This window comes from Hibiscus syriacus, unplaced genomic scaffold (assembly GCF_006381635.1).
Source record: "Hibiscus syriacus cultivar Baekdansim isolate YM2019G1 unplaced genomic scaffold, ASM638163v2 tig00110378_pilon, whole genome shotgun sequence".
Lineage (NCBI taxonomy): Eukaryota > Viridiplantae > Streptophyta > Magnoliopsida > Malvales > Malvaceae > Hibiscus > Hibiscus syriacus.
The window spans coordinates 146513-172382 of NW_024062712.1; the positions used below are offsets into that span (position 1 = coordinate 146513).

The following is a 25870-nucleotide window of genomic DNA, read 5'->3' on the forward strand; positions in this document are numbered from 1 at the left end:
TTTCCAATTTATCTATTCATTCCGAATATGATGGAACCGATGAAGTAATTCTCGGTGATGGTTCAGGTTTGGCAGTCTCACACATTAGTTCTTTGTCTTTACACTCTTCGTACCGAACATTTACATTACGTGATACTCTTTCTGTTCCCAATATTTGAAAAAATTTAATTTATGTGCATCATCTCACCAAAGAAAATGATGTCTTTATAGAATTTCATCCCTTTCATTTTTTTTGTGAAGGATTAGATCACGGGGGCGATCCTACTAAAAGGAGCATGTAATAATGTCATTTACACCTTTCTGGAATCATTAGATACATCCAAAAAGGTTGCTAATGTACATGAAAAGACCTCCATTGATGGATGGCACAAGCGTCTTGGGCATCTCTCTCTTAAAATTGTTCATCATCTTATTAAGAAATTTTCTCTTCCTACTTGCTCGCATAAAAATATGTCTTCATTATGTCATTCATGTTCTATTAATAAAGCACATCAACTACCTTTTCGTGTCACAAGTCTCCAAAGTCATGAACCTCTTTAAAATCGTATCTCTTACTTCATGGTATAACTCATCTCACCACTGCCCCTCACACTCCACAACAAAATAGTGTCTTTGAAACGGGCCTCACCCTCCTCTATGATGCAAATCTTGATTTTTCATACTGGCCCCATGCTTTTCAAACATCCTCTTATCTCATAAACCGACAACCCACGTCTCTCCTACAAAACAAATCACCTTTTGAAGCTCTTTTTGGTCAATCACCCAATTATTTAAAATTTAAAAAAATTGGGTGTATTTGTTACCCTCTCACAAGAGCCTATAACTCAAACAAAATACAGCCAAAATCCAAAGCCTGTATCTTTCTCGGATATTCACCAACTTAAAATGGCTACAAGTGTTTTGAGCCCAAAACGAAAAAAGTGATTCATCTCTCGTCACGTGTTATTCGATGAAAATCAAACTCACTTCAACCAATCTTCCCCCATGCCTTCCAAGCTCAACCAGAATCTTCAAGACCCTCATCAACTGCTCTCTTCACTTCAGTGCCCAGCCGATTGCAATGCCCTCCTCAACGGCTTTCAACGCATCGACACCCTCGCTGCCTCCGGAAGGTTCACATGCCATCGTCGCATCCTTCCCAGGTATATTCTCACCTATGCTCCTTTAATTACTGAGTCCTTACAAGCGGACTGGGTCTTTACCAGATTTTACGATGTCCCCTTCACATCACCCAAATTTTACTACAGTTAATCCTCTCCCTAATCTGAATCTCACAAACCCTCAACCTCAACACTCACATCATGACCACAAGATCAATGAACCAAATTTTTAAACTTAAACAAATCCACACCGTGTCAAAGTATTCCCTCCCTAAAACCATTGAACCAACAAGTGTGAGCCAAGCCATCTCTCAACCTTACTGGCGTGAGGCCATGTCCATAGAGCTCACTGCCTTGATGAAACATAGAACTTTGGATTTAGTTTTACCCACTTCTTAATGTAAACCCGTGGGGTGTAAGTGGATATTTCGGGTAAAATGGAAGGCTGATGGTTCTGTTGATAAATTTAAAGCTAGACTCGTGGCTAAGGGCTACAATCAACGCCATGGTGTTGATTACACATGGACCTTTAGCCCTGTAGTTAAACCAGCCACTATTAGAGCTGTATTATCTATTGCAGAGATTAATGGATGTGATCTAAGGCAAATGGACTTTAATAATGCATTTCTAAATGGTGCCTTAACTGAAACTGTTTTTATGGCACAACATCCGGGATTCAAAGATCTGTCCAAACCCCATCATGTGTGCAGACTAAACAAGGATATATATGGGCTTAAACAAGCCCCACGAGCTTGGTACACTGTAATTCTTCAACTGGGATTTCGAAACTCCAAGGCAGACTCTTCTCTATTCATATATAGCCACAACTCCACTCTTTGCTACCTTGTGGTGTATGTTGATGATCTTATCATCACAGGAAATAATTCATCCTTCGTGACCTCCATCATTAAACAATTGGGTGATATGTTTTCTCTTAAGGATATGGGGCCCCTTTATTTTTTTCTTGGGGATTGAAGTCATTCCTACCAGATCAGGGTTATTTCTCTCCCAACATAAATACATATGTGAGCTTTTAGACACTACAAGTATGAGTGGGGCGAAAGATGTCTCAATCTCTCTTTCCACCACTCAACCTCTACAACTGATTGATGGCACGGCTACTGTAGACAACTGAGTTTCGTCGAATAATTGGTAGTCTTCAATATTTGTCCTTCACACTTCCAGATATCTCTTTTGCAGTCAACAAACTATCTCAATTTATGCACAAGCCCACTACAAATCACTGGACAACAACAAAACAACTCATTCGCTACTTAAAACAAACCATTTTTTATGGTATTCAGATCCACAAAGCTGGACCTTCTGTTCTAAGGACATACTCCGATGCCGATTGGGATAGAAATATGGATGACCACACGTCAACCTCTGCTTACATTAGTTTCTTGGGTCTGAATCCAATTTCTTGGACCTCCAAGAAACAACGAGGAGTTGCAAGATCTTCAACCGAGGCTGAGGCCCTAGCAAATACGGCTTTCGAGACAATGTGGTTGTCTACCCTTTTTAAAGAACTTCAACTTCAACTCAAAGACTCTCCTCATCTGTTATGTGACAATATTGGAGCCACAAATCTAAGTTTTAACCCAGTCAATCATTCACGCATGAAACACATTCAAATTGATCTTCACTTTGTGCGTGACTTAGTTAAAAAAGGAAGCCTTCAAGTCAGACATGTTCAAACTCAAGATCAGTTAGCTGACCTTCTCACCAAGCCACTTTCAAAACAGCGTACAGAATTGTTGCGTACCAAGATTGGTCTTGCCGATGGAAGCCCAATCTTGTGGGGCGTATAGGGGAAACAAGCATAGATTCTGCTCAATCCAGAGCATGTTCAGTCTAAAATCATGACAAACATTTGGTCATAAATTCCATACGTGTAACTGATTTTATCATTGTATTGTACAACTGTCCACTGTAATCTCTAACACAATTCTAGCATTATCATTTATGTTGTTCCTAAATTAGTTTCTCTCATTCTTGTATATAACTACATAGAATCTCTATCAATAAAGTGTGGGAAAATATTCATTGAAACCTCTGCAGTGCTTATCCTCTATAAATCGAACCCAAATTTATTTGAAAATTATTAACCGAATAAAATAAATTATTTTTCTAATCGAACCAAAATTATTTGACCGTTAATCGAATCGAAATTTATTTGAAAATTATTAACCGAATAAAATAAATTATTTTTTCCTTAACCGTTAATCGAACCGAAATTTATTTGAAAATTATTAACCGAATCGAATTAACTAAATTTTTTTCTGGAACCATTAATCGAACTGAAATTTATTTAACCAAATAATTTGTTTATCTGTACAAGTCAAATACAAATTGTTGTAAGTTAGAACCATTGGATAGCTTTGGCCAACGGTTTGGGTGCTTGGTTACACTTCTCCCCCTTAGACGCAGGTTTGAATCTCCTCGGGAGAAACTTCCTTGTTTAATTTTCCATTTCAATCATGGTAGTGACACATGTCATCACCTGATTGGTTATAAAATCACTTAATTAAATAATTTAAAATTCATAAATAAAACCTTCCAATCATGTATTAACATGTGTCATGTTCTAATTGGATAGTTAAATTTATTTAATTGAATTAAAATAGTGACTAAATTGATAGAATATGTAAATATTAAGGACCAAATAGATAATTATGCCAGTTTTATTAACGAACATGTCAGCAAGTTTGTTTTTTTAACGGAGAGTGATCTGATTGAATCAATTAAAAAGTTTAGTGATCGAATTGAGACAAAAAATAGTTCAGTGGCAATATCGATTAATGACCATAGTTTGGTGGTCTCCGTGTAATTAACCCTATAATTAATTAAAATTTGTCTTATTTTAATTTAGTTTGGGTTATAACCCAAAACCAATCTGAACCCCCGGGGAATCAAACCCACAACAACAACAACAACAACAAAAACCCAATTCCATATGCAATGGGGTAAGGGGGAGGTAGGGTAGTAGGCTGCCCCCAACGCCAGGTTGAGAGTAGCTTCCGTGGAAGACCTCCGGCAGTCAGAAAATTAAAAATATAAATAAAATGCAATGCATATATAAATAAATACATAAATACATAGTTGAACAATATTCATATGCAGTCATTAATATCATTAATATCATATGCGCGTCTATAATGGGCAGTAATCCTGCAAAAAAAACCCTGCGAAAAAATCTCTGCCTCAGCCCTAGCCTCAACCGTTGGTTCCCTTCGATATTCGCTCGCTCCGGTCGCCGTTGGTATGCCCTGACGCCACCAACTGAATTGGCGTCCTCTTGTGACTCGGCCCTACAGTCGGAACACCAGAATCGGACACGATCGCCGTGAATCAAAGAGTTGAAGTTTCGTCGAAATCTCGTCCCCGCCGTTTTTATTTTCCTCGATTGTGGTCGTTCAAGGCGTTGGCTCGCCTCACCGCCCCGAACACCGGACTCCTCAGTCTCGTGCGAACAAACCCCAACCAGATTTATCGCGCCATTGTCGCTCGTTCGTCGGCCGTCGTGGTAAGTGATTCGACCATTTTCTTTCTCCCGAGTCACTGTGTTTTAATTGGATTTTTTTATCTTTTTTTGGGTGATTTTGGTGAGTACTTGAACAAGAAGTAATCGACCATCTTCAATAAGCCCCGTCGTCGCCGCAAGCCCCGCCACGTGCCATCAGTGCGACTGGGGCTCTTCTGTCGATCCAGGAGCCTTCTAGAACGGTTCAAGTGGACCGAACCGACCCAACCCATCTACAGATAAGATAACCACATCATGCTCTCTGTGGGTGAACCACCTGAGAACAGGGGAGCCTAATTGCCTGCTTTTAACCTACTACTAAGACGACATTTTATTTAATCTAATCGCTATTTTACTCGGACTCGGGTGTGAATGTCGTATATGAGTTCATGTCCCACACGGACTTGTTGAACTCTATCTTTGTATCCATGTGCAAAAATATATTTGGTAATTGTTGATTCCTAAAACTAAAAGCTTCATTCACTAAATGCAAAAAGATTGTAAACATTGATACTCAATGCAAAAAAATGAATTAAGCATATGATACATCTGAAGTTCGAATTTTAAAATCTGCAATCCCTTGTTTTATTAGATTGCATGTATCTTATTTCAATAACAAACAGTTTTAAGCGTGATTGTTGAAGCTCCTTTCGGTGTCAGAACATGAAGAAATGAAATATTTACAGCAAACAAGCAATAGTTTTGGTGTATGCATAAATATAAATTATGTACTTCAATCAATCAATTGATCAACCAGAAGTTACCTCTATAACGTTATGCAATGCCCATGCTCTTGCAATATCAGAAACCTTGCTCTCCTCAACCACCAGTTGTCTCATCTGTGAACAGTTCAAGACAAAGAACTCGACAGCCTCGGCTGCCATTCCGGGACAATTCATAATATCAACACTTCGCAAACGTTTGATGTTCTTAGATATAGAAACCAAGGCCACACCAGTTATCTTCCTGCATCCTCTTAACTTCAAATCAGTGAGGTTATTGCATGAAACGAGCATCGAAACGAGCTCTTTATCGACCAATAGCTCATTATAGGACAAGTCCAATTTCCTCAACATCCTTAAATTTTGCCCCAAGGTGGCTAGCAACCCTATCTCTCTTTCGATGACATCACAGTTTATCAATGCCAGCTCTTCAAGACTGTTCTGTAAGGCAGTCCCAAGTGTGCTTAGACCTTCACCTGTAACAAGACAGCAACTTTGAAGCCTAAGTGTTGAGATATATATCTTAAATTCATTGCAACGGCCAAAAGATGATTGTTGTTGAGGTCTAATGGCAATCTAAGGTCGAGTTTCTGCAGATTCGACCCGCAAGTGTTTATGAATTCCAGCAAACCATCTTTGCTTCCTCCATCATAAACCGACAGAGAATTCAATGAAACACAATTCTCTGCCAACTTTAACAAAACCCCATCAACGATACTCCTACATTTCCTTAATTCAACTTGTTGAAGACCTTTAACAGACGAGATAAACGACGAGAATGATTCTCCATCACCAACACTTTCACAGCTCTTTAGCTGTAATTTATTGAGCCTTTTGCAGTTTCTCCATAGCCAACCAACACCCTTATCATCTGCTTGAATCCCAGACAAACAAAGAGTTTCTAAACCGAATTCTGCATTCACTTCCTCATTTAAAAACGACCTGAATCGTTTAATTTCATCGTCAACTCTTTCATCGGGGCATATATACAAACACAACTCCTCCAAGCAAGGAAATGAAACGACCCAGCTTAGAAAAAGAGGCTTAGATAAAGAAACAGTAATACAAGTAAGTTGAGAGCAAGATTTGGATAGCGAAGATAAAGAAGAAACAGAAATTGGACAGGGCAAGAACCTAAGATGAAGAATATTAGAACAACAAGAAGAAACTATGAAAAGCAGGTGATCGGAGAAGGCAGTGCTTGAATTGGGTTCCTTGGTGATTGAATCGGACAGAACAAGAAGTGAGAGAGAAGAAAGTGAAGGGTAATAAGAAAGAAGAGAAGACAAAGAAACAATTACTGACTTGTGGGGGAAAAACCTGAGAGAAAGTGAAGCTTTTGAGCTTCTATAAAGGCTAAGCCAACGCTTGGAAACTAAGGAAACTGATAAAGAGAAGAAGATGGCGTTGATGGCAGTCTTTTGAATATTTCTTGTAATAGTTCATCACATAACATATTATCCATAACCTCTTCTGCAAATTCTTCAAAATTCAAAGCTTTTCTCTTCTTTTTGGTTCCTTCTTGAAACACCCACACCGAAACTTCAATTGAGTTTCGTGGTTTGATTTTATTTATGGTGTTTTGACAACTGGTTTTCTGGCTATGATCTAAAAGCTTAAATTTTGATGATCAGGTGACAAAATTGGACTGGATTTTAAATTGACTTGGGAATTTGGATAGCCGCAGATTCAAGCGCGTGTTAAACGTGTTCTTGTTTGAACTTTCGTTTTTTTCCAACTTTCTTGTTCAAGTAAAAAACAAAAACAAATCTCCATTGTCCTCCGTATATCATCTTTTGTTTATCATTTAATTTCAGTTAACTATTAAATGGTCACTCAACTTTTAGGTTGCTAATATTTTAGTTATTAAACAAATTCTTCCAATTTAGTCACTCCGAAAGGACATTAACGTTTTGATCATCCAAGCATTAAACCTCTAACCTCAATTAACGTTGAAGGACTCATTTATCATAAATCGATAATATTAATGAGCAAAACGTTACTTTTAAATCTTTAATGAAAAAAGATAAACTTAATCAAATTTTAATGACCATTTATGTAATTTACACGTTTAATATTATTTAAATAATAATTATTATTTTTAAGTAAACGAATTTAACTTTTAAACCGCTTCAACTCAAACTTAAAAAATTGAACACCAACCCACCATAATAATAAAAAATCGTACTTGAATATTAATGTCTATTTTTATAGTTTATCCTAATTATTGTTAGGTGTGTTAATGATAAATTTATTTAAAAAACTTTTTTGATGATTCTATTATTGTTTGTCAATTTTTAATAAATTTATACAAATAATCATTTGATTACTAAGAATATTAAATGATCACTCTACTTATCAAATTTTATCTTCATCCCGTGTTGTTAACTCGATAATGGGAGGCTAATCTCAATTATAGTAAAAATTAATTTAGAATGTTTTAACAATTATTTAAAAATTACTAGTGTCGATATTTGTGGTGTGCCATTTATATTTCGTATTTTTTTTTTTTTGTTGATCCACGATGGCATCAACCTTAATCTTGATTGTTGACCGTTGATATTTATTTTGTCATTTTATTTTTTTATATTGTATCTTTTTTTCTTTTTGTTTTTAATTTTTAATAAGTTTGTCTTTATGACACGTTTTCATCTGTCTTTATGTTACTTTTTTTGTCGTATGGTTGTTGTTTTTTATTTATCTTTTTTAAGATTGATTTGATATCACACAACTGATCAAGATGACACTTATCTATTATCATATTGATATTCCATACTTTAGACCATCAGATTAGATTTGGATTATTGATTTGCGTTCATTAATAGTTTTTTCACATCGCTTGACTCTAATTTGTGATTTTGTCGGTGGTATTTCAATAGTTTGATCCTTTTTGTGATTGATGCTATCAGATATATTTTTATCTATCATTATTCGAGTTTTGATTAATTTTTGTAATCTTTCATTGTATAATCCTTATGTGATCTTAAATTATTAATTTTATATCAACAATTTTAAAAATTATCATAATTATATACTTAATTTATAATTATAGAATATAATTATAAATCTTTATTATAATTCAAGATATATTTTTTAATATCATTATTCGAGTTTTGATTAAGTTTTTTAATCTTTCATTGTATAATCCTGATGTGATATTAAATTATTAATTTTATATCAACAATTTTAAAAAATATATCATAATTATATACTTAATTTATAATTATAGAATATAATTATAAATCTTTATTATAATTCAAGATATATTTTTTAATAACATTACTATCATCTATGAAAAAATTACGAGGGTAAATTAAATGATCGCCGAATCATAACATAACCCCTCATTCTCCTCCAACCAATGTCATTTTCATTAATTTCTATAATTTTGAAAAGTAATTTTCATTTATTATATACGTGTATATATATATATATATATATTATTTTATAAATGTAAGATCAATCGATACAATATATAAATAATAAAAGCTATTTTTTCAATTAAGTAAAATTAAATCAACATAAAGTGTCATATTAATTGTTAAATTTATTATTATATTACTTTTATAAACTGTTACAATAAATTTTGTTATCGATGATAAAAAGTAAATTTGATAACTCTAATGATATTTTATAACTTTCGATAATTTAATGACTAAAAGAAAAAATTTAATAATCATATCATTATTTATGTGGTTAAAAAATTCCTTTATTAATAATGTATCAAATAATTAATTATGAATCAAATGGTTTTAATAATTAAAAATTTATTGTTATTTATTAAAGACTCAACTTCAAACATGATATATATGATGTTAATATATGATCCAATTTTTTTTCACTCAATGTATCATTAAATTAAAAATATTAATTTAACTTTTTTAATTAGCTCTATACCTGTAAGGAATGACGTTTTTCCCAATAAATCACCGGTGATCGGTATAGGTATATTTACCGATCTAACACCAGTCAAATTATATTTCCTGATTTAATACCCGTAGCAGTAAAGCGCGCCCCCGAACCGCGTTATACGCTGATTTGGCACCACGTGGGTATAGCGCGCCCCTTATCCCGCGATATACGATGATTTGGCACCACGTGGGTATAGCTCCCCCCTTGATCCGCGCTATACCTGGGTATCTGACACGTGGGGTATAGCGCGGTGCAGGGGGCGCACTATACCCTAAATACTCGCCCCTCCACATCCCAATCCTCCCTATAAATACCCCCATCCTCAATCACTTTTATCATACTGTGGGGTATAGCAACTGGAAGAATGTTGCAATTGCCATCTTAGACAACTGTCAATAATAAAACTTGCTTGTATTTTCCATACAAGAAAGTCCCGTCGATCTGGACCACAGGCTTGCAGTATTTGGCAGCATTAACGCACTGTGGGTAACTCCAAAAAACTCGATAGAATTGACATCGATCGCGAAGAACCCGATCATTATGGTATGCATAGGAGGGTTTCGAAATCCACAATTGTCCCAGAATTCAACGTACGCACCAGCATAAACCAACCTGGAAGTTCTTTGTAAGATGCATCCCATTTGCCATGAAGTTTGACAATGGCATTTTGTTTTGCCAACCAAGCTTTTTTATAGGAGACGGTGTACCCATACTGCGGTTGTATAGCTGAAATCAACACTGCAACAGCTATATGAGAGTTTGTTTTTACCATGGGCATGATGGCTTGGCATATCACTTCAGAGTCCAAGTTGGGATGATCTTAGTTGACCCCTCTAGCACAACATGTGTGAGGACCGTTGTATACTGTTAGTTCCCATATGTTGTTTTTCCTCTTCATTTTCGATACGCAAACCATCCAATTGCATCCGTTTTCGCGTCGGGCACAGTAGCATACATATTTTTCGGTCGTCGATCGGTTGACTCTGGACTAAACAAAATTACAGATATTATAATTTTTTATAGCCATCATCGCTTCTTCTTTGCTTGAAAACTCCATGCCTAAAGAAAACTCACCATTATTTATTGATGAGTATTATCCATAGTCACTCGAGATGAGGCATATCCGCAAATTCTGGCCCGTACATTGCACCATAATCAACTTCATACATGTGTGCAGGAGGGTCAGTTTGTGCCACATTTCCTGGAACTTCATCATCATCGGAGTTGAATTGAGGTGATTCTGGGTGAATGAATAGTCCAGTCTCAACACCATCCGCACCAGGCTCACGAAGCGGTTCTTCTGGTGGAGATGATGGTTCCTCCATGATCTCCACATTTAGGTCGAAGAACCTACTACTTGTACCCCTTCCCCTTGAACTGGAAGGCATATCGACATTCAGATCGAAAAAGCTCGCAGTCGAATACCTCCCTATGGAGCTTGAAGCCATCGCGTCAAATGGAAATTGCACAGATTGTTGCGTCGATGGTATCTCCATATTAAGGTCAAAGGGATTTGCAGATGAATGTCTTCCCCTTGAACTGGACGCGATGTTGCCATACGGATTGTTCGTCGACCCACCTCGGTACATATCGTAAGGAGTTGAGGATTAATGTCTCCCCATTATGGCATTAAAATCATTACACATTACTGTAGTCGGGCTGTCAACTTGATCAACTTATTCAGCCAGCCCATAGTGTGAGCTTAAAGATTGACCCCGAACAGCACGCACTTAAACAAAATGTGCATACATCTCAATAGCGGTGTCTGAATAATTACTTTGAGCTTCAACCATCATTTGAACATCATCATTGTTCGAAAGTTCGAACGCTGTATAAGTTAATGGCAACAATGATGTTGGAAATCTGTACTGCAACAACGACATTATTCTACTACTTCCAACATGAATCTTCCTCGAAATCTTCGTTATCAGCTCCTCAAGAGTTATGTTTCTCTTAAATGATATTTTAACACGCTCATTTGATATGAAAACAACGCCGGTTTCATCTTCTCGAATTTCACCATCATAATAAACAATAACTGAAATTCGCGCCATTCTTTGAGTTTAAAAGTGCGGCAATATTATATCTGCAAAAAAATAACTGAAACAAACCTGATTAAATAAATTATATATGAACGAAAATATAACACAAAATATTTTTTACACATCAACGTAAATAATTTAAATAATATAATTTTATATTATTACCTACACCACAAAACTATTTCGACGTATGCTCCCGCTTTTCAATTTTACAAACATAAAAATTAATTGAAAATAATTAGTATAATATTTTTTCAAATAATGATAATAAACAATAAGTATAATTAAAAAATTATAACAAAATTACCTTATAACGAAAAATAGCACGAACTTCTAAATCAAATAGAATATTGCCAGAATTATTACTCGTTGATGGAATTTTTGTATTAATTATAAGAGATGAGAGATGCGAGGAGATGTGAGAACCAGGAGTGTATATAAAACATATAAGCGCGGTATCTGCACCGCGTTATATGTAATTATTATATAGCGCAGATCAGGGACCGCGTTAAATATAATTTTGGTACGGCGTATAGCGCGTCCCCTGATCCGCGCTATACCCTTACGTGGCGTATAGCGCGGAGCAGGGGGCGCGCTATACCCCACGTGTAACTCAGTCAGCGTATAGCGCGGTACAGGGGGCGCTATACTCCACGTGGCGCCAAATCAGCATATAGCGCGGTTCAGGGGCGCGCTTTACTGCTACGGGTATTAGATCGAGAAATATATTCTGACCGGTGTTAGATCGATAAATATACCGATCACCGGTGATTTTTCGGGAAAAACACCGTAAGGGATGGTACTTTGGGCTCCGGTGTCGAAACATTGTTGTTGAGGATGTGGTAAAGTGAAGTCGAAGGTGATTCGATCTTTCCGAGCGTTTTAGAGATTCTAGTATATGCAACTGAAATTGATTAACCGTTAGTGAGTTTATGCAATGGCAACTGTCTGAAACTGTATGAGAAATGGCAACTGTCATCGATTTTCAGCTTTTGATGATCTCGTTTGTTGTTTTCCTCCCTTCCCCTAATTCAGGTTCGTAATGATATCAACGGCATGATGATACCAAGACATCATTAACTTATAATCGCTTTTAGATAAGTGAATAGATAAGTGAATGAGTGCGAGTCTCAGGCAGGGGTTGTCTGACACACAACATATATTAGGACAGACTTTTTTCTTGCATCAGACCCGTGCCATCCATAGAAAATATGAAGAGTCGGACTATCTATCTCTCTTATATTAATGTTTGAGTTTAATGAGTTTGGTAAATGCCAATGGCCATTCGTTATGTGTTTCAACGGGACTGATAGGTCCGATACAGTTGTGAAACTCAAACTAAAAAAACCTATATATCATCAAATGGCTGTTGGGATATTTTGTTCCATCTCTGTTCGACGAGTAATTGTTTCCCGTGCATCAGAATTTGCAGTGGGGACACATCGAAGGCCAAACATATATGATCTCAGCCATGACACACCGGTACCAACTTCGTAAAGGAAAGTACGAACCAGAGAAAAGCGGCTCGATGTTCTGTCAACAGGGAGATGCATCTTAAACTTATATCTTGAAAGCTTGCTAGAACAGTCTTGATGCGTAATTTTCTTACTTTTTAATGTTTAACTAATGTAAATGAATCGTGTGGTTGGATAATGCTTGATTATCATCTGTATGAAATCATAATCTCATTATCTTTGCATCAAACCAATATGTTCAACCAGATTAACAAAAGGGGTTGCGGATATTGCGATCGATTCCATCTCTAAAATGAGTTGCGCAAGTCCATCCGAGCCGAGCACCAGATTCACTTGAAGGTTCAGTTTTCAGTTTTGGTGCTAAATTATGCAAATTCTTGCCATTGGAATTTTTGTTAATGTTAGATAATCATCAAGTTGCAAAGGAAACAGCTTTCAATGGCCCATACCGATATTATTTACAGAGATTTCATTTCAATTGCCCTGAGTAAGCCTATAATTCTGAAGGCTAAACTGCAATCATCCTAAACCAAAATAAATATACCAACAAGATTTATATATAAGCTTGTTTATCATCTTGAACCAATCTCAGTGTAGTTCCATCAACGTTCTCTCCATCGGCATCGATCACCTGCATAATCTGCTCCATAAGTTCGTGTCTCGACTGTTTACTTGTCGAAGCATAATCCGTGCAATCCCGGAGAAGAAATAACAGATCCCTAGCCATCTTCTTGGCTCCCCAAGTTCCATCAACACTGAGTTGAAGCAGTCCAGGCATTACACCCTCCATTAATATCAACCTCTGTATTTATCCCTACAGCTTTGGCATATATGAAGAAGGATCCCAACAGCATGTTCTTTGCACTGCGGCGAACCATCTTCCTCGCCTCTACTATAATCCGTATCGCACCGGCAATCGTGGTCGTCTCAGAAACCGTGTCCTCGACAAATGATGATGCTTTCGAGTAATGAAATCGCCTTTTCGGTCAAGTCCGAGGATTTCTCATAACCGTGGATGAGTTGAAGCAGAGTATAGATGGCGCCCGAGGGTCGCAATCAATGGGATTATTTGATGACAAGTTGAGAGATTCTGGAGTGTTGCAATGGCGTCTACCCTTGCTTGAATGCTGAAGAGTATATTAACATCGTTCAGGATCTGTACAAGTAATTGGATGGCCCCCGATGAAGCAATTACCAACTTGTTTGGTTTACAAGAAGATAATATCAACATTGCTGCCATTGAAAGTTCAATGAGTTCTTCACTTTCACATTGAAGAAGCTCTAACAACACTGGTATAATCCCAGATTTTACAATCCGGATTTTGTCCTGATATAAAAGAGCAAAAACAAAGAATTAGAAATTTGTCTAAACAAACTTGGTCAAAGTTCCTGTACTATGTAAATTTTTTTTTACAGATTTAGTCCCTTTTTGAAATGTGTATTTTTTTAGTCATGAACCCAACTTTTTCATGTTAGTACTTAACTTGTTTCTAAAGCATGTGATTATGTAGCATAGACACTTTATATTACTGTATATGTGAAAAAATATTATACTTTTTAGTCTTATTAAACAGATAGAACTAACATAAAAAATTGAAAATTCTCATAATTATAGTTGAGGGAGTAAATACATATAAATGAAGAATACAGGACCTTCTACATAATTTGGCCAAATAATTGATAAATTTCATTGGATTGTGCAAGGAAAAGAAAAATGGAGTCGGAGTGAGAGACAGACCTTTCACTGCCAAATGCAGGCCAAGAAGGGCTAACAAAGAAGCTTCAATGGCTTCAAAATCCTGGGATTGGAGCATTGAAATCAAGGGTGGAATAATCCCAGTTTCAGCCAATCTATGCCTTTGTCTGCTACTGAGTTACTGAGTTGAGTCGCCGCTTCAATCTGCGATTCTCTATTGCCATTGCAGAGGTTTTCCACACCCAATCCTCCATTGACAACAGAAACTTTGGTATCAATTTGGAAAATGCCGAGGGCATACAAATAGGTTATTTGGTTGCGGTTGCTTCAACAAGTGATCTTAGGCTTTTGTGGGCATCCATTGTTTCAACTTGAAGCAAGCTTGCTCTTCTCTCTGGTCAGCTTTTTTTTCCTCTTAGGAAAATAATACAAAATAGTCGTACAGAATTAAATGATTCCCAAGCATGAATCTTTTACTTTCCTTGTATAGAAGCAAACACCCTTAGCTTTTAAAATAAATAAATCTTCTGTTTTCTTCCTTTTATGTACTAGAAAATATTACTCATTTCGGATTAAACTCTGGGTTTATTTTATTATTTAAAAATCAAAGAAATCTTTTTCCTTTGGTAGGAGAAAATATATGTATGGGAAACTAGGGTTGCTTAAGAAGGTAAAAAGTAGCAGTAATTATATGTCATAGATTCTTGGGGCTTTAATTTATGAACAAAGAGTGCTTAATGGTTGGTTAGGGTATTCATTTTGGGAAACTTCTGAAGATTTTATAATTCACGTTTAATTAGTAATCAGTGTTAATATTAATTTTTTTTTTAGTATTTTTTATGTGAAATTTGTACAGATATTTATTAATTTTTTAGGTGGCCAATTGAGTCCTCTTTTATAATTATAAGAGTGATTTCATCATTGATTAATATATACTTTTATATGAAAATAATATGTGTTATGTATTGCATCTAACTTTAATTACTCCTTTATTTCCTTTAATTATTTGGGGTGAGGAGTTAGACACTCATTTTCGTCCGACCTTTTTGTTTTTATATGTATATATTATATAGTATATATAGTATACTATATACATGTTATAGATTATATTATAGTATGTATATATATATATATTAGTATTATATTATTATTAGTATATATTATTTTATATTTATATATTATATTATATTATATTTATTTACGGTATATATATATATCATATTTATATATATATATATTATATTATATAGTATATATTTTATTATAGTATCATTTGTCTTATAGTTATTGTTATATATAGTATTACATAGTGTTATTATATTATAATTTAATTATTATTTATTATATATATTATATTATAGTATATATTATATATAGTATTATTCTTATTTATCATTAATTAATTAATTTTTTTTTAGGGTCCAATAAAAAGTCCAGAAGTCCAAAGAGTCTAGCAAGAAGCCCAACCGGTTAGGCTAGCCTGACCAAGCAAGCCACCTCGGGAAGCCCAACGAGCCAGATTAGGGTTCCATACTAAGTAGTCGCGTCACACACGTTTTGTCGTTAGATCAGGATAAAGATCAACGGCCCGATCGAAAGATAGCTAAGGTTTGAACATTAGCATTAACACCGCACGAAAAGAGGTGCGTGAGGACCACGCGTTACATTATAGTGTATTATATTATAATTGTAATTATTATTTATTATATTATATATATATTATATAGTATATATTATTAATATATAGTATTATTCTTATTTATCATTAATTAATTAATTTATTTTTTAGGGTCCAATAAAAAGTCCAGAAGTCCAAAGAGTCTAGCAAGAAGCCCAACCGGTTAGGCTAGCCTGACCTAGCAAGCCACCCCGGGAAGCCCAACGAGCCAGATTAGGGTTTCATACTAAGTAGTCGCGCCACACACGTTTTGGTCGTTAGATCAGGATAAAGATCAACGACCGGATCGAAAGATAGCTAAGGTTTGAACATTAGCATTAACACCGCACGAAAAGAGGGTGCGTGAGGACCACGCGCAGGCAACTTTCACCCGAGAATCCCGAGCCAGTTTCCGATGACCAACCTACCGAGATTTTCAAGATCTCAAAGCACTCAAATCAAAGCAAAATCATGCCTGATTCGAGACTGAACCATCCCAAATCTTTCGGCCAACAACACTCTACTAGCCCGAGTAAATCAGGAACGGGGAGAACGACCCCCGAAGCAACCGGGAACAGCCCCGACGAGGCTCTATAAATACTTGCACAATCAAGACAACAATGACGAAAAAAAGAGCAACCACGAGGAAAATCAACAAGCCAAAATAAGCAATATTCGGCCAAAACAAAAACCAACCAAGCCAAAAATCAAAACCAAAAGCCAAACAAAGCATTCATGCAACCAAAAGACATCGATACGACGTTAGTCTTGGCTCGGGAAGGAAACGGCCATCGAAAGTCGAAAGGGGTTCGTCGAAAAAGGAAAGAGTTCAAACTTTAAAGCTTAGATCTACGCCAATTGGTACTTGCAATCGAGCTTCAGTTTTGTGTTTAAGAGGTTGGAAGAAACATTTTGGTGGAGTTAAAATTTTTCCGACCATCAGTGGCGGTGGCCGAAGTGGCGATTGGGATGGCGGGGTTTCGCCGGAGTGATAGCCATCCTTTGGCCGGATAGGAGAGAGGGAGAGCATTTAATAGAGTAAGAATGTTTGGGTTTTGAGAAAGTGATGGAAATGAATGATATTTTGGGTTAAAAGGGCTTTATATAGGGGGTCAAAGGGTAAATAACAAATAGTTTAATTATTTTCATGATCCCTACAAGTTTGATGCGTAATTCATTCTGGTCATATTGTAAAATGCCCTATAATTTTGAATTAATTCAATTTAGTCCATATTTTTTTTATATTTTTGCAATTTAACCCTCTAACTTTTATTTTTCTCTTTGCAGCATTCAATTAACTTCAATTTGACCCTCAATTTTTTTATTTCCTTATAATATAATCCTTTAATTCAAATTTTCTTGTATTTCTTTTATTTATTTAATTTTATCAAAATTTTATCTTATTGTTTTTTTAAATCTATTTATTTAACTCTAACATTAATTCTTTTTATTTTCTTTTATTATTTTATTTTATTGCCTAACATTAATTTGATATTTTTTAGGACAATTTTGAATTCGTCAAAGGTAAGTAATTCGAACTTTTAAATTTAATTTAATTTTTAATTTTCGTAATTAAAACAACCGAGAAATTAAATTGGTACCGAAAGGTCAGTACAGGGTGCTAATCCTTCCCTGACTGTAATCGACTCCTGAATCTGATTAATCTTTGGAAAAACGCATATCAAATAAATGGTAAGTTAAGGTGTTCGGTCAACCTAATTTAAATGATCGTGAGGTTCTAACACATTAAATTTATGTCAAAGCCTGATTCCAAGCCTATCCGAAGTACAATTACGACGCAGTTTTTATGACTCAGTTGAGGTCTTTTGCCACCTAACTTCTAGTTTTCTATACTCTTTTATTATGTTATATATATAATGATTAAAACCAAGTTATTATATTAATTTTTATTATTTTAATTTAATTTCACTAAGTTCTCTCTATTATTTATTTATGATTATAACTCACTTGATTAAATCATTAATCTATGCCACATTAACAAGAAAGAGTAGTATGATTATAGGGCTTATTGGAAACTTCAATTTTCGTATCCCAAAAGGATTATATTCATAACTTTCAAAACTATTCATAATAATTAAATAAAAATATAGTTTTTTTTAAAAAAAAAGGGGAAATGCATGGTATATGGGACCATTGAGTTATTTTTAGCTCTACTTTCGCCGCTATTCGGCGGCATTGCCTTTACGGAAAATATTTCTCAAAATTTGATGATGATTCATCTTTCGAAATTTTGTATTTACAAAATAATAATAGCTCTTCCTCCCTCATTTTGCTAAATTTGTAATATATTATATATTTACACACAAAAATACAAGCTTAAATAGTTAAACCCCTTCGAAACAGATGAAAGAATCAAGTATTTGATATATAAAATAATACTTTTAATTGTTTAAAGTGTTTATAAGATAATATCTATTTAAAATTTTATTAATCTATTGACAATATGTATATACTCTACAAATATAATAGCTCGAACATAAAATATTTAAAAACAATATTCACTTTTACCACTAAAATCATTGATGAGTTCATAAACAACATTTAATTACCCTTCAAATTAAGAATTATAATCAAATTTATTAATAACCTTGGCGATTAAAAAATATTATTTTTAATACATGTACTGGATTCAAATAGTTACATGTGTAATATAAAATATATATACATTTTAAATAATTTAAAATTTAAACAAAGATTAACTAAATGATATATGATTACTGAATCTAACTATTGTAATGTGATTGCTTGGCTTAGATATCCATCTAGTGTCATTCTTATATTAAGATTACGTTTGGTAATGTTGTCGAAAAGTTCTTTTAGTTAAAAAACTCGTTTTGATCGTAAAATTAATATCAAATGGATAAAATTTTTGTTATAATTTAACTCAAATTCAAAGTTACACAAATTAATTAATATTTAATTAAAAAAGTAAGAATTATAGTTTGATTAAAATTAAAGAACTTTATTAAAGTAAAGTAATTTATTAAAGTACTTTTTATAAAGTAACTTTTACTTTATTTAGTTTTTCTTTATATTTAAGTATTTATCCCTATAAATAGATACTAAGGGGTGTTTGGATGGGGGAATGTGAGATTCTCATGGGAATGAAATCCACATTCCCCCGTTTGGTTAGCCCGGGAATCCCATTCCCGGTAATGTAAGATTACCAATAGTGTATTTTTTGGAGTATATTACCGGGAATGTCATTACCTCCATTTCCTTAGATATTGTTGGATTACCGGCATTTTGGACTAAAATGCCCTTAAATTTTTTTCTTTCAAAAATATTCTTATTCTGTCATTGAATAATAAAAATTCTACGAAGGTTAAATTATAAATTTATCCTTAAACTATTTAGATTTACAAAAAAAAAATATAATTAAAATTTTATATAAAGTTCAGTGGTTAAATAAAATTTTACCCTTTCATTAAACCTTTTTATATTCTAATTTTGTAAAAAAAATTATATAAATTTTATGAATTTAAATTTTTTAAAGAAAATACATAATTTTAAGAATTTAATTTTTTTAAAGAAAATATATAAATATTTTTCAACTTGTTAAAAAACAAATATATATAAAGACATTTGGTCAAATATACATTCCAATAATTTTTATTCCTTTAACCAAATCGGTAATCTTACATTCTGCTAAGTCAACTAAACACAAAATACAACATTCTCAGTAATCCTATTCCTGGTAATCTTACATTCCCACTGGTACTTACATTCCGTGAACCAAACGCACCCTAAGGGTAAAATGTTAGATATCAAGTTCTTTTCTTTCACCAAAATCGTCTTGTGTTTTCTTCCTTCATATTAGTGAAATTCTTCTCCTCTCCGTGATTTTTCTCTTTTGGGTTTTCCATGTAAAATCTTAGTGTTCTTTGTTTTCTTTTCTGATTGTGTTTATTTGTTTGTCAATAATCGTTTCGATATTATAACAAATTGATAGTAGAGCTTCGAGTTCAAGATTATGGAAACAATAAAATATGATATTTCGTAGTTGGATCGAAACACTAGATTCTCGTTTGGTAGGTGAATATTCGGGACATCCTTTCACAATTAGACTTAGATGATGCATTGGAAGAGTTTGATATGGAGACATCGTCAAATTGAACAAACGAAGAAAAACGTAATGATCATAAAGCTCTATCTCAGATCCTTTTACACTTATCAAATAAAATATTGCAGGATGTGTTGAAAGAGAAAATGACTACTTCTTTGTGAGTGAAGTTGGAGTAACTATACATGTAAAAATCGTTGGCCAACAAATTGCGCTTAAAGCAACATCTTTATTCGCTCAAGTTGGCGGAATGTTCTTTTAAGTTGTTTGGCTCGCTGGGTTTTTAGTTTATTTTTCTTATTAAAAACATGCTTTTTTAGGTAGATTTGTTTTTAAAAGAGGTTAAATTCCGTTGATGATGGATTTTATTGGATAAGGAAGTTATTTTTGTTATACATTATTATTGCTGATTGTTTTAATATATGACTTTTTTTGTTGGTTTATAGAAGAAGAAAAAAAGTAGAGTATCTGATCAAATAGTAAAGGATATTTCCTATTTGTACTTTGACTTGTGACTTGGTTTAATGCTTATTTGAATCTAAGTTGTGGTTTAAACTTTAGCAAACGTTTGAGGCAATTTTAGTGTGAAGGTTCGCCCTTTTGATTGAAAAACATGCGATTTACCTGAAATTGCTGTTCATGGGGCTTAATTTTCATGGAGAAAGAAATTGTTTGCTCCTCACTCATTGCATACCTGCAAATCCATTTCGAGAGTGGTTAGTTTTGTATACATGTAGAATAATGTTCAATGCTTCATGTATATTTACCTATAGCTGGCGAGCTTCAAAATATCCATTTTGTTGCTTTAGTTTGGATTTCATCATTTTCTTAACAAAAACTTACTCCTGATATCTGTTCTTTTGGAAATGTCTTGATTGATTTAACTGCAGCAAGACGATAAATGAACATTTTTGTTGTCTATTCATTGGGGTTTAAGGAATTTTGAGATCCATATGGTCATTGCCGTTTAAAAGCTATATCTGGAATCAACTATTTTCTTGATTTAAGAGTAGTTTTTCTTCCTTGTTTTTGCTTTATTCATGTTCTCTATTAACTATTACAATTTTTATTGTTAATTTCGAACTTTCATACCTATGCAGCTCCTGAGGTAGTTGAGAAACCTGGTGATTCATTCATTATCGGGGCTAAAAAGTTTGTATATTCAAGGTAGAGATCTTTCAGAGAGAGAAGTAGCGTACGTCCATTATCTCTATTTTTCTACCATTTTCTTTGTACTTAGCAATGAGCTTTCTGGTTTGGTTAGGCAGGCCTTTTTATAATTCTCATTACCATATTTGTTTATGAATACCTGTTGTTTGGCATTACTACAGGATTTCCAGCTCATTAGTAGGTCAACTTAACACTTTTCTGCCATCTGGACCTCCAGAACAACAACGAAGAAAAATGGGTCTGTGCTACCTACCGTACCTGTTTGAGACATTTCAGTTGCTTCTAACCTATCTGTCGTGTTCTCTCTTTGCATGACATATTTAGGGATCTTAGCACTAATGCTGAGGTTGGTCCTCTCATAAGTCATAACCATCTTGGCAGTTGACCGAACTTATCCTTAAACTTGTGGAAGGGTTTGATTTAGTTATGTAGTAGTCAAAGAGGATGTGAAGATATAGCTGTAGTTCTCTGCAGTTTGATTTTCTCCATCTTCTTCTGTTTCTCTTTCCCGTCCATGACCTGCAACTTTTGTTTAGTTCATTGAAATGCGGACTTCCGAGGCCAATTCCTACGCATTTCCTGTGTTTAAAGGACTAATTTGCATACTATATCATGATAGCTAAAACAAGATAAAAGACTCGACAATTAGTTGAAACTATGAAGTCTTTATGATCTTTCTATTCTTTTGAATCTAGAAGGTCTTGAACATATGGCATGTGCCAAAGCAGAAAAGTCATTTTCATGTGTAGATTTCTGATAATAGAACTAGTGTATCTGAACAGCCTATTTATGCAGCTAACATTAAACAAATTGCAGATGGTGATCAAAAAAAGAAAAGAATGAAATCTGATTCAGATCTCTCTTGCATTTCTCCTTCATGTGGATTCATATTGAGGCTTGTGTTGGTCTCAAAGATGAACAGATAAGCTTGTAGACCAATAGGTCTGTGCAGCTCTGTCACAATCCATTCGATCGTGTTTTTTGTTCTTAGACCTAATAAACTTTTCCTTCCCTCCGTACTCAGGTAGCTGCAAGAGTCACCTCAGATGCTGAGAAGGACGAGTGGTTTGTTGTAAGTGATAAATTTGATGAGAAAACGAAAGAGTACAGTTTATATAGGACATTTCATTTGGCTCATGCAAAGATCCCGTTCAGAATCTTCTTTATTCCTGTTTCTAAGTTGAATCTTTATATTGCAGATTTGAAGTAATGGATGAGGAGCCAGGTGATGATGAAGAGGGTGGTGTCCGAAGGTAACATTTTTATACGTTCCAGATCATGTTCTTATTCGTTACTTTTTGGGCCGGGGGACTCTACCTCGTTTTATTTGTTTTGATGATTGAGACTGGATTACAAGATTTATATCAAGGGCTCAAATTCTTTTATGCTGTCAAATTTTCGAATCAATGTTCGTTGGTAGCTTCTGTTTTTCAATTTTTCATATAGCTGGCTGAAACTAGTTTGTCCAGAAGATCTCAATTTTTGTTACTGAGATTACAGGAAGTACAAGCTGCCTGCATCTTGCATTATACCATTCCCCAAGCAGAACGATCCTTCTAGTACTCGAGAATTCGCTGCTGGGAGACATGTTTTGGCTGTTTATCCAGGAACAACTGCACTTTATAAAGCAACTGTCGTTAGTACACCTCGAAAGGTGACTATTCCGGCCACCACTGTCATCATTCAGTACCCAATATATACTTTCGGATCAATTCATATTCTTTTACGTTCTTTTGTTCATTTGGTAAAATGATAAACTGACTAGTACTTTGTGTGCATATCATGGCGGGCTGTGCACCGTATTATATCTTTCCAGAGGAAATCCGACGAGTAAGTAACATCCTCCATACCAATGAGTGAAACCTTGTACTCCTTTGCTTGTTTGTGTTCTTCCTCATTTTGTTTATCTTCCCAATAAACAATCTAATTATTATTATATGTTACTGAAATGCATGACCAGTTTTTGTTCTCGTGTAGGTACCTACTAGAATTTGATGACGACGAAGAAGACGGAGCTTTGCCACAGAAGATGGTACCGTTTCGCAAAGTGGTTCCATTGCCAGGACATAGACAATGAGATGTGCGTATAAAAATGTGTATAATATTATTAAAGTTGGCGTCTTAAACATGTTACCGAGCTCGGATTTTCATGTATTGGATCAGTAAAGAACAATTGAAAATTTGTATCCATCTTCATTACTTAAAGGTCTTTCATGCTTCCGCATTAGTAGCTTTGGGTTGTCATTGCACTTGGATTCGAGCATTCGATTCTATAAGTGATGCATTTTACTCGAGGAGGGTTTAAAAACATATTTAAAAAACTGATCATATTCGTGCTCAGACGTTAAAATCCGGATAAGCCAAATATTTCTCTTGGCCCACAATATTGTTAAAACTTCTCAAGGTCTTATTGTATGACATATGAGAGCAATTTGCACGTAACAAACCTTCAATACATGAAAATGGTGCTCCAAATTGTTTTTTCCACGAAAGCTAATCAGCAATGGTTTTTCAGTAATCGAAGGCCTTACTGCTTATGACATGCTTGACTGATTGGAATTGCAGGGTATGATAACGATCCGTTGAGTGTACGATCTGCAATGTATTGATTTGCGACCTGGGAGTAGTGAACTCCATCCCAGCTTACAAAGGCAGAAGGGTTTTTGCACGAAGCGCCAAATACTTCAGTTTTGTTGACGATTGCTTTGTTCCCGCACCATACATGATCATAGTTCACATGATATCCACAGCAGGGCTTTAATGGATCCGCCATTCCTATAAACAAATGCATAAACTAATAAACAAGAAGCATTCAAGCATATATTTCATCGAAGATAACCTCGAATTGCGTTTATGTCGGCTTAGATGCAATCAAATCCAAACCTTAATCATCAAAGTAAAAGCTTGATTGTATAGCAATGGGAGATTACCTAGATTCTCAGCATTGGCAATCATTGAAAACTTAGCGGTATAGACGTCCACAAGCGTAATCGAAGCTTCAGGGAGCTCTGTTCGTAGCTGGATGATTCTGTCCTTAAGCTGCCTATTGAATTCCATGGCAATTTCATTTTGTTTCTTGACACAACCGTACTGGTCAACATATCCAGGGTCGGGTTTAAGTATGTAGAAAAAGTTAACCGGCAAGCAACCGATTGGACCCGTGTTGTGTATCCAGAATGTCCTCCCTCCTTGCTTATACAAACGCTGGTTTTTAACATACAGATCAGTTTGATTTTGCATCTTGCCATAAAAGTTCTAATAATACTGCTAGCTGAACATAAATGCATTTGCAGTTCTTACACCAAAATCCATGTTAATCAAACAAATGTATCAGATTCAGATGTCGAACACGGATACTTCAAGAACAATGAAAAACCGGAAACTACATAGACAGAAAGAATGGAAATTACTTGGACAGCTGATGCGAACTGGTTTATGATATCACGCAATTCTGCACGCAATTGATAAAAACTCAAGTGCCTAAACCCAGAAAGATCATTTTGGCCGATGTCAAATGTGTACAGCGCCTTTGCAAAGTCCTCGGTCTAGGAAGTTTATCCTTTTCATAAGGATGCTTAGCTAAGGATTACCAAAAAGAAAAGGGTTAAAACAGTATAAAAAAATTGTTAATTTCATGTCAACATTCTATCAAACACACAAACTTGTAATCTAACCTTGATTATACATTTCAGCAGCCCTTGCTTTGAACTGTTCAAATTGCACAACCTGCATATCTAAAGAAAATGGACTTATCCCATACTGATAAATGGTCTCATTTGGCCTTCTTACGGTTGATCCTCCGGTGGCGAAATTCGCCCCATGCCTGAAATTTGCTCCCAAGGAATTCAAGTACGCATGAAGATATGGCAATTTAATCCTCTCAGCTGCCAAAGTAAAGAACAAAAGAACAAGATTTAGACATGAATATAAACAAGTTCGCCATGAACTGTTCTTTCTGTTACCTATGAAGTCTATGATGAGGTTGAGTCACCGAAGTTGTAAATTGCAGGGAATGCACATGGTGGTAAGCTACCACCATTTACACTCAACACCCACCACGACACTAAAACCCCAGAGATTAAAACACCCCAAAGCTCCATCTTTTTCCTCTACAACTTTAGCTCATTCTAGGAACATTATATATGAAAAAAAGAAGAAGAAGCTAATCTACCTTTTGACCACTTTGGCTTGGGTTAAAAAGATGATCAACCGGACCATCTGCCCCATTAATGACATCCATCCATATGTGTCCACTGTTGCAGACCGGACAATCTTTTATTGTCAAGATGCACATGTTTTGAACCATTTTGTCTTGAGAGCTGTACACCGTTTGATGGTCTTGTTGTCTTCTGTTACAACAAGTGAGATCACGTTCTGTTTATCGTAGTGACAAGCTTTTCCTGGGTGTTAGGTAAAATTCAAAAAAAAGAGACCAAAATGTAAAAGTAAAAAAGGGCTCTATTTTGTAGGCCTCGGGGATTGAAAATGG

At 34.9% G+C, this 25870-nt stretch overlaps 1 protein-coding gene and 2 pseudogenes across 1 annotated transcript; 1 reads left to right on the forward strand and 2 right to left on the reverse strand.

Annotated features, from left to right (window-relative positions):
• Nucleotides 1-5251: 5251 nt before the first annotated feature.
• LOC120121679 lies at nt 5252-21884 on the reverse strand (annotated as a pseudogene).
• Nucleotides 21885-21926: 42 nt separating this feature from the next.
• LOC120121724 (SAGA-associated factor 29 homolog A-like) lies at nt 21927-23458 on the forward strand. The gene is made up of 8 exons (XM_039141026.1): nt 21927-21962; nt 22077-22079; nt 22164-22286; nt 22406-22485; nt 22581-22624; nt 22875-23035; nt 23198-23211; nt 23359-23458. The coding sequence occupies exons 1-8, from the start codon at nt 21927-21929 to the stop codon at nt 23456-23458; spliced, it is 561 nt and encodes a 186-aa protein (XP_038996957.1).
• Nucleotides 23459-23737: 279 nt separating this feature from the next.
• Nucleotides 23738-25507, reverse strand: LOC120121680 (annotated as a pseudogene).
• Between the last annotated feature and the right edge of the window lie 363 nt (nt 25508-25870).

What these genes read in the sequence shown, in the direction of transcription:
- LOC120121724 (XM_039141026.1), top strand. Translation starts at nt 21,927, where the DNA reads ATGCGGACTTCCGAGGCCAATTCCTACGCATTTCCT. An exon ending in TCATATTGAGGCTTGTGTTG is followed by an intron (nt 22,287 to 22,405) that starts GTCTCAAAGATG and finishes CTCCGTACTCAG; the next exon opens with GTAGCTGCAAGAGTCACCTC. An exon ending in AGGTGATGATGAAGAGGGTG is followed by an intron (nt 22,625 to 22,874) that starts GTGTCCGAAGGT and finishes TTTGTTACTGAG; the next exon opens with ATTACAGGAAGTACAAGCTG.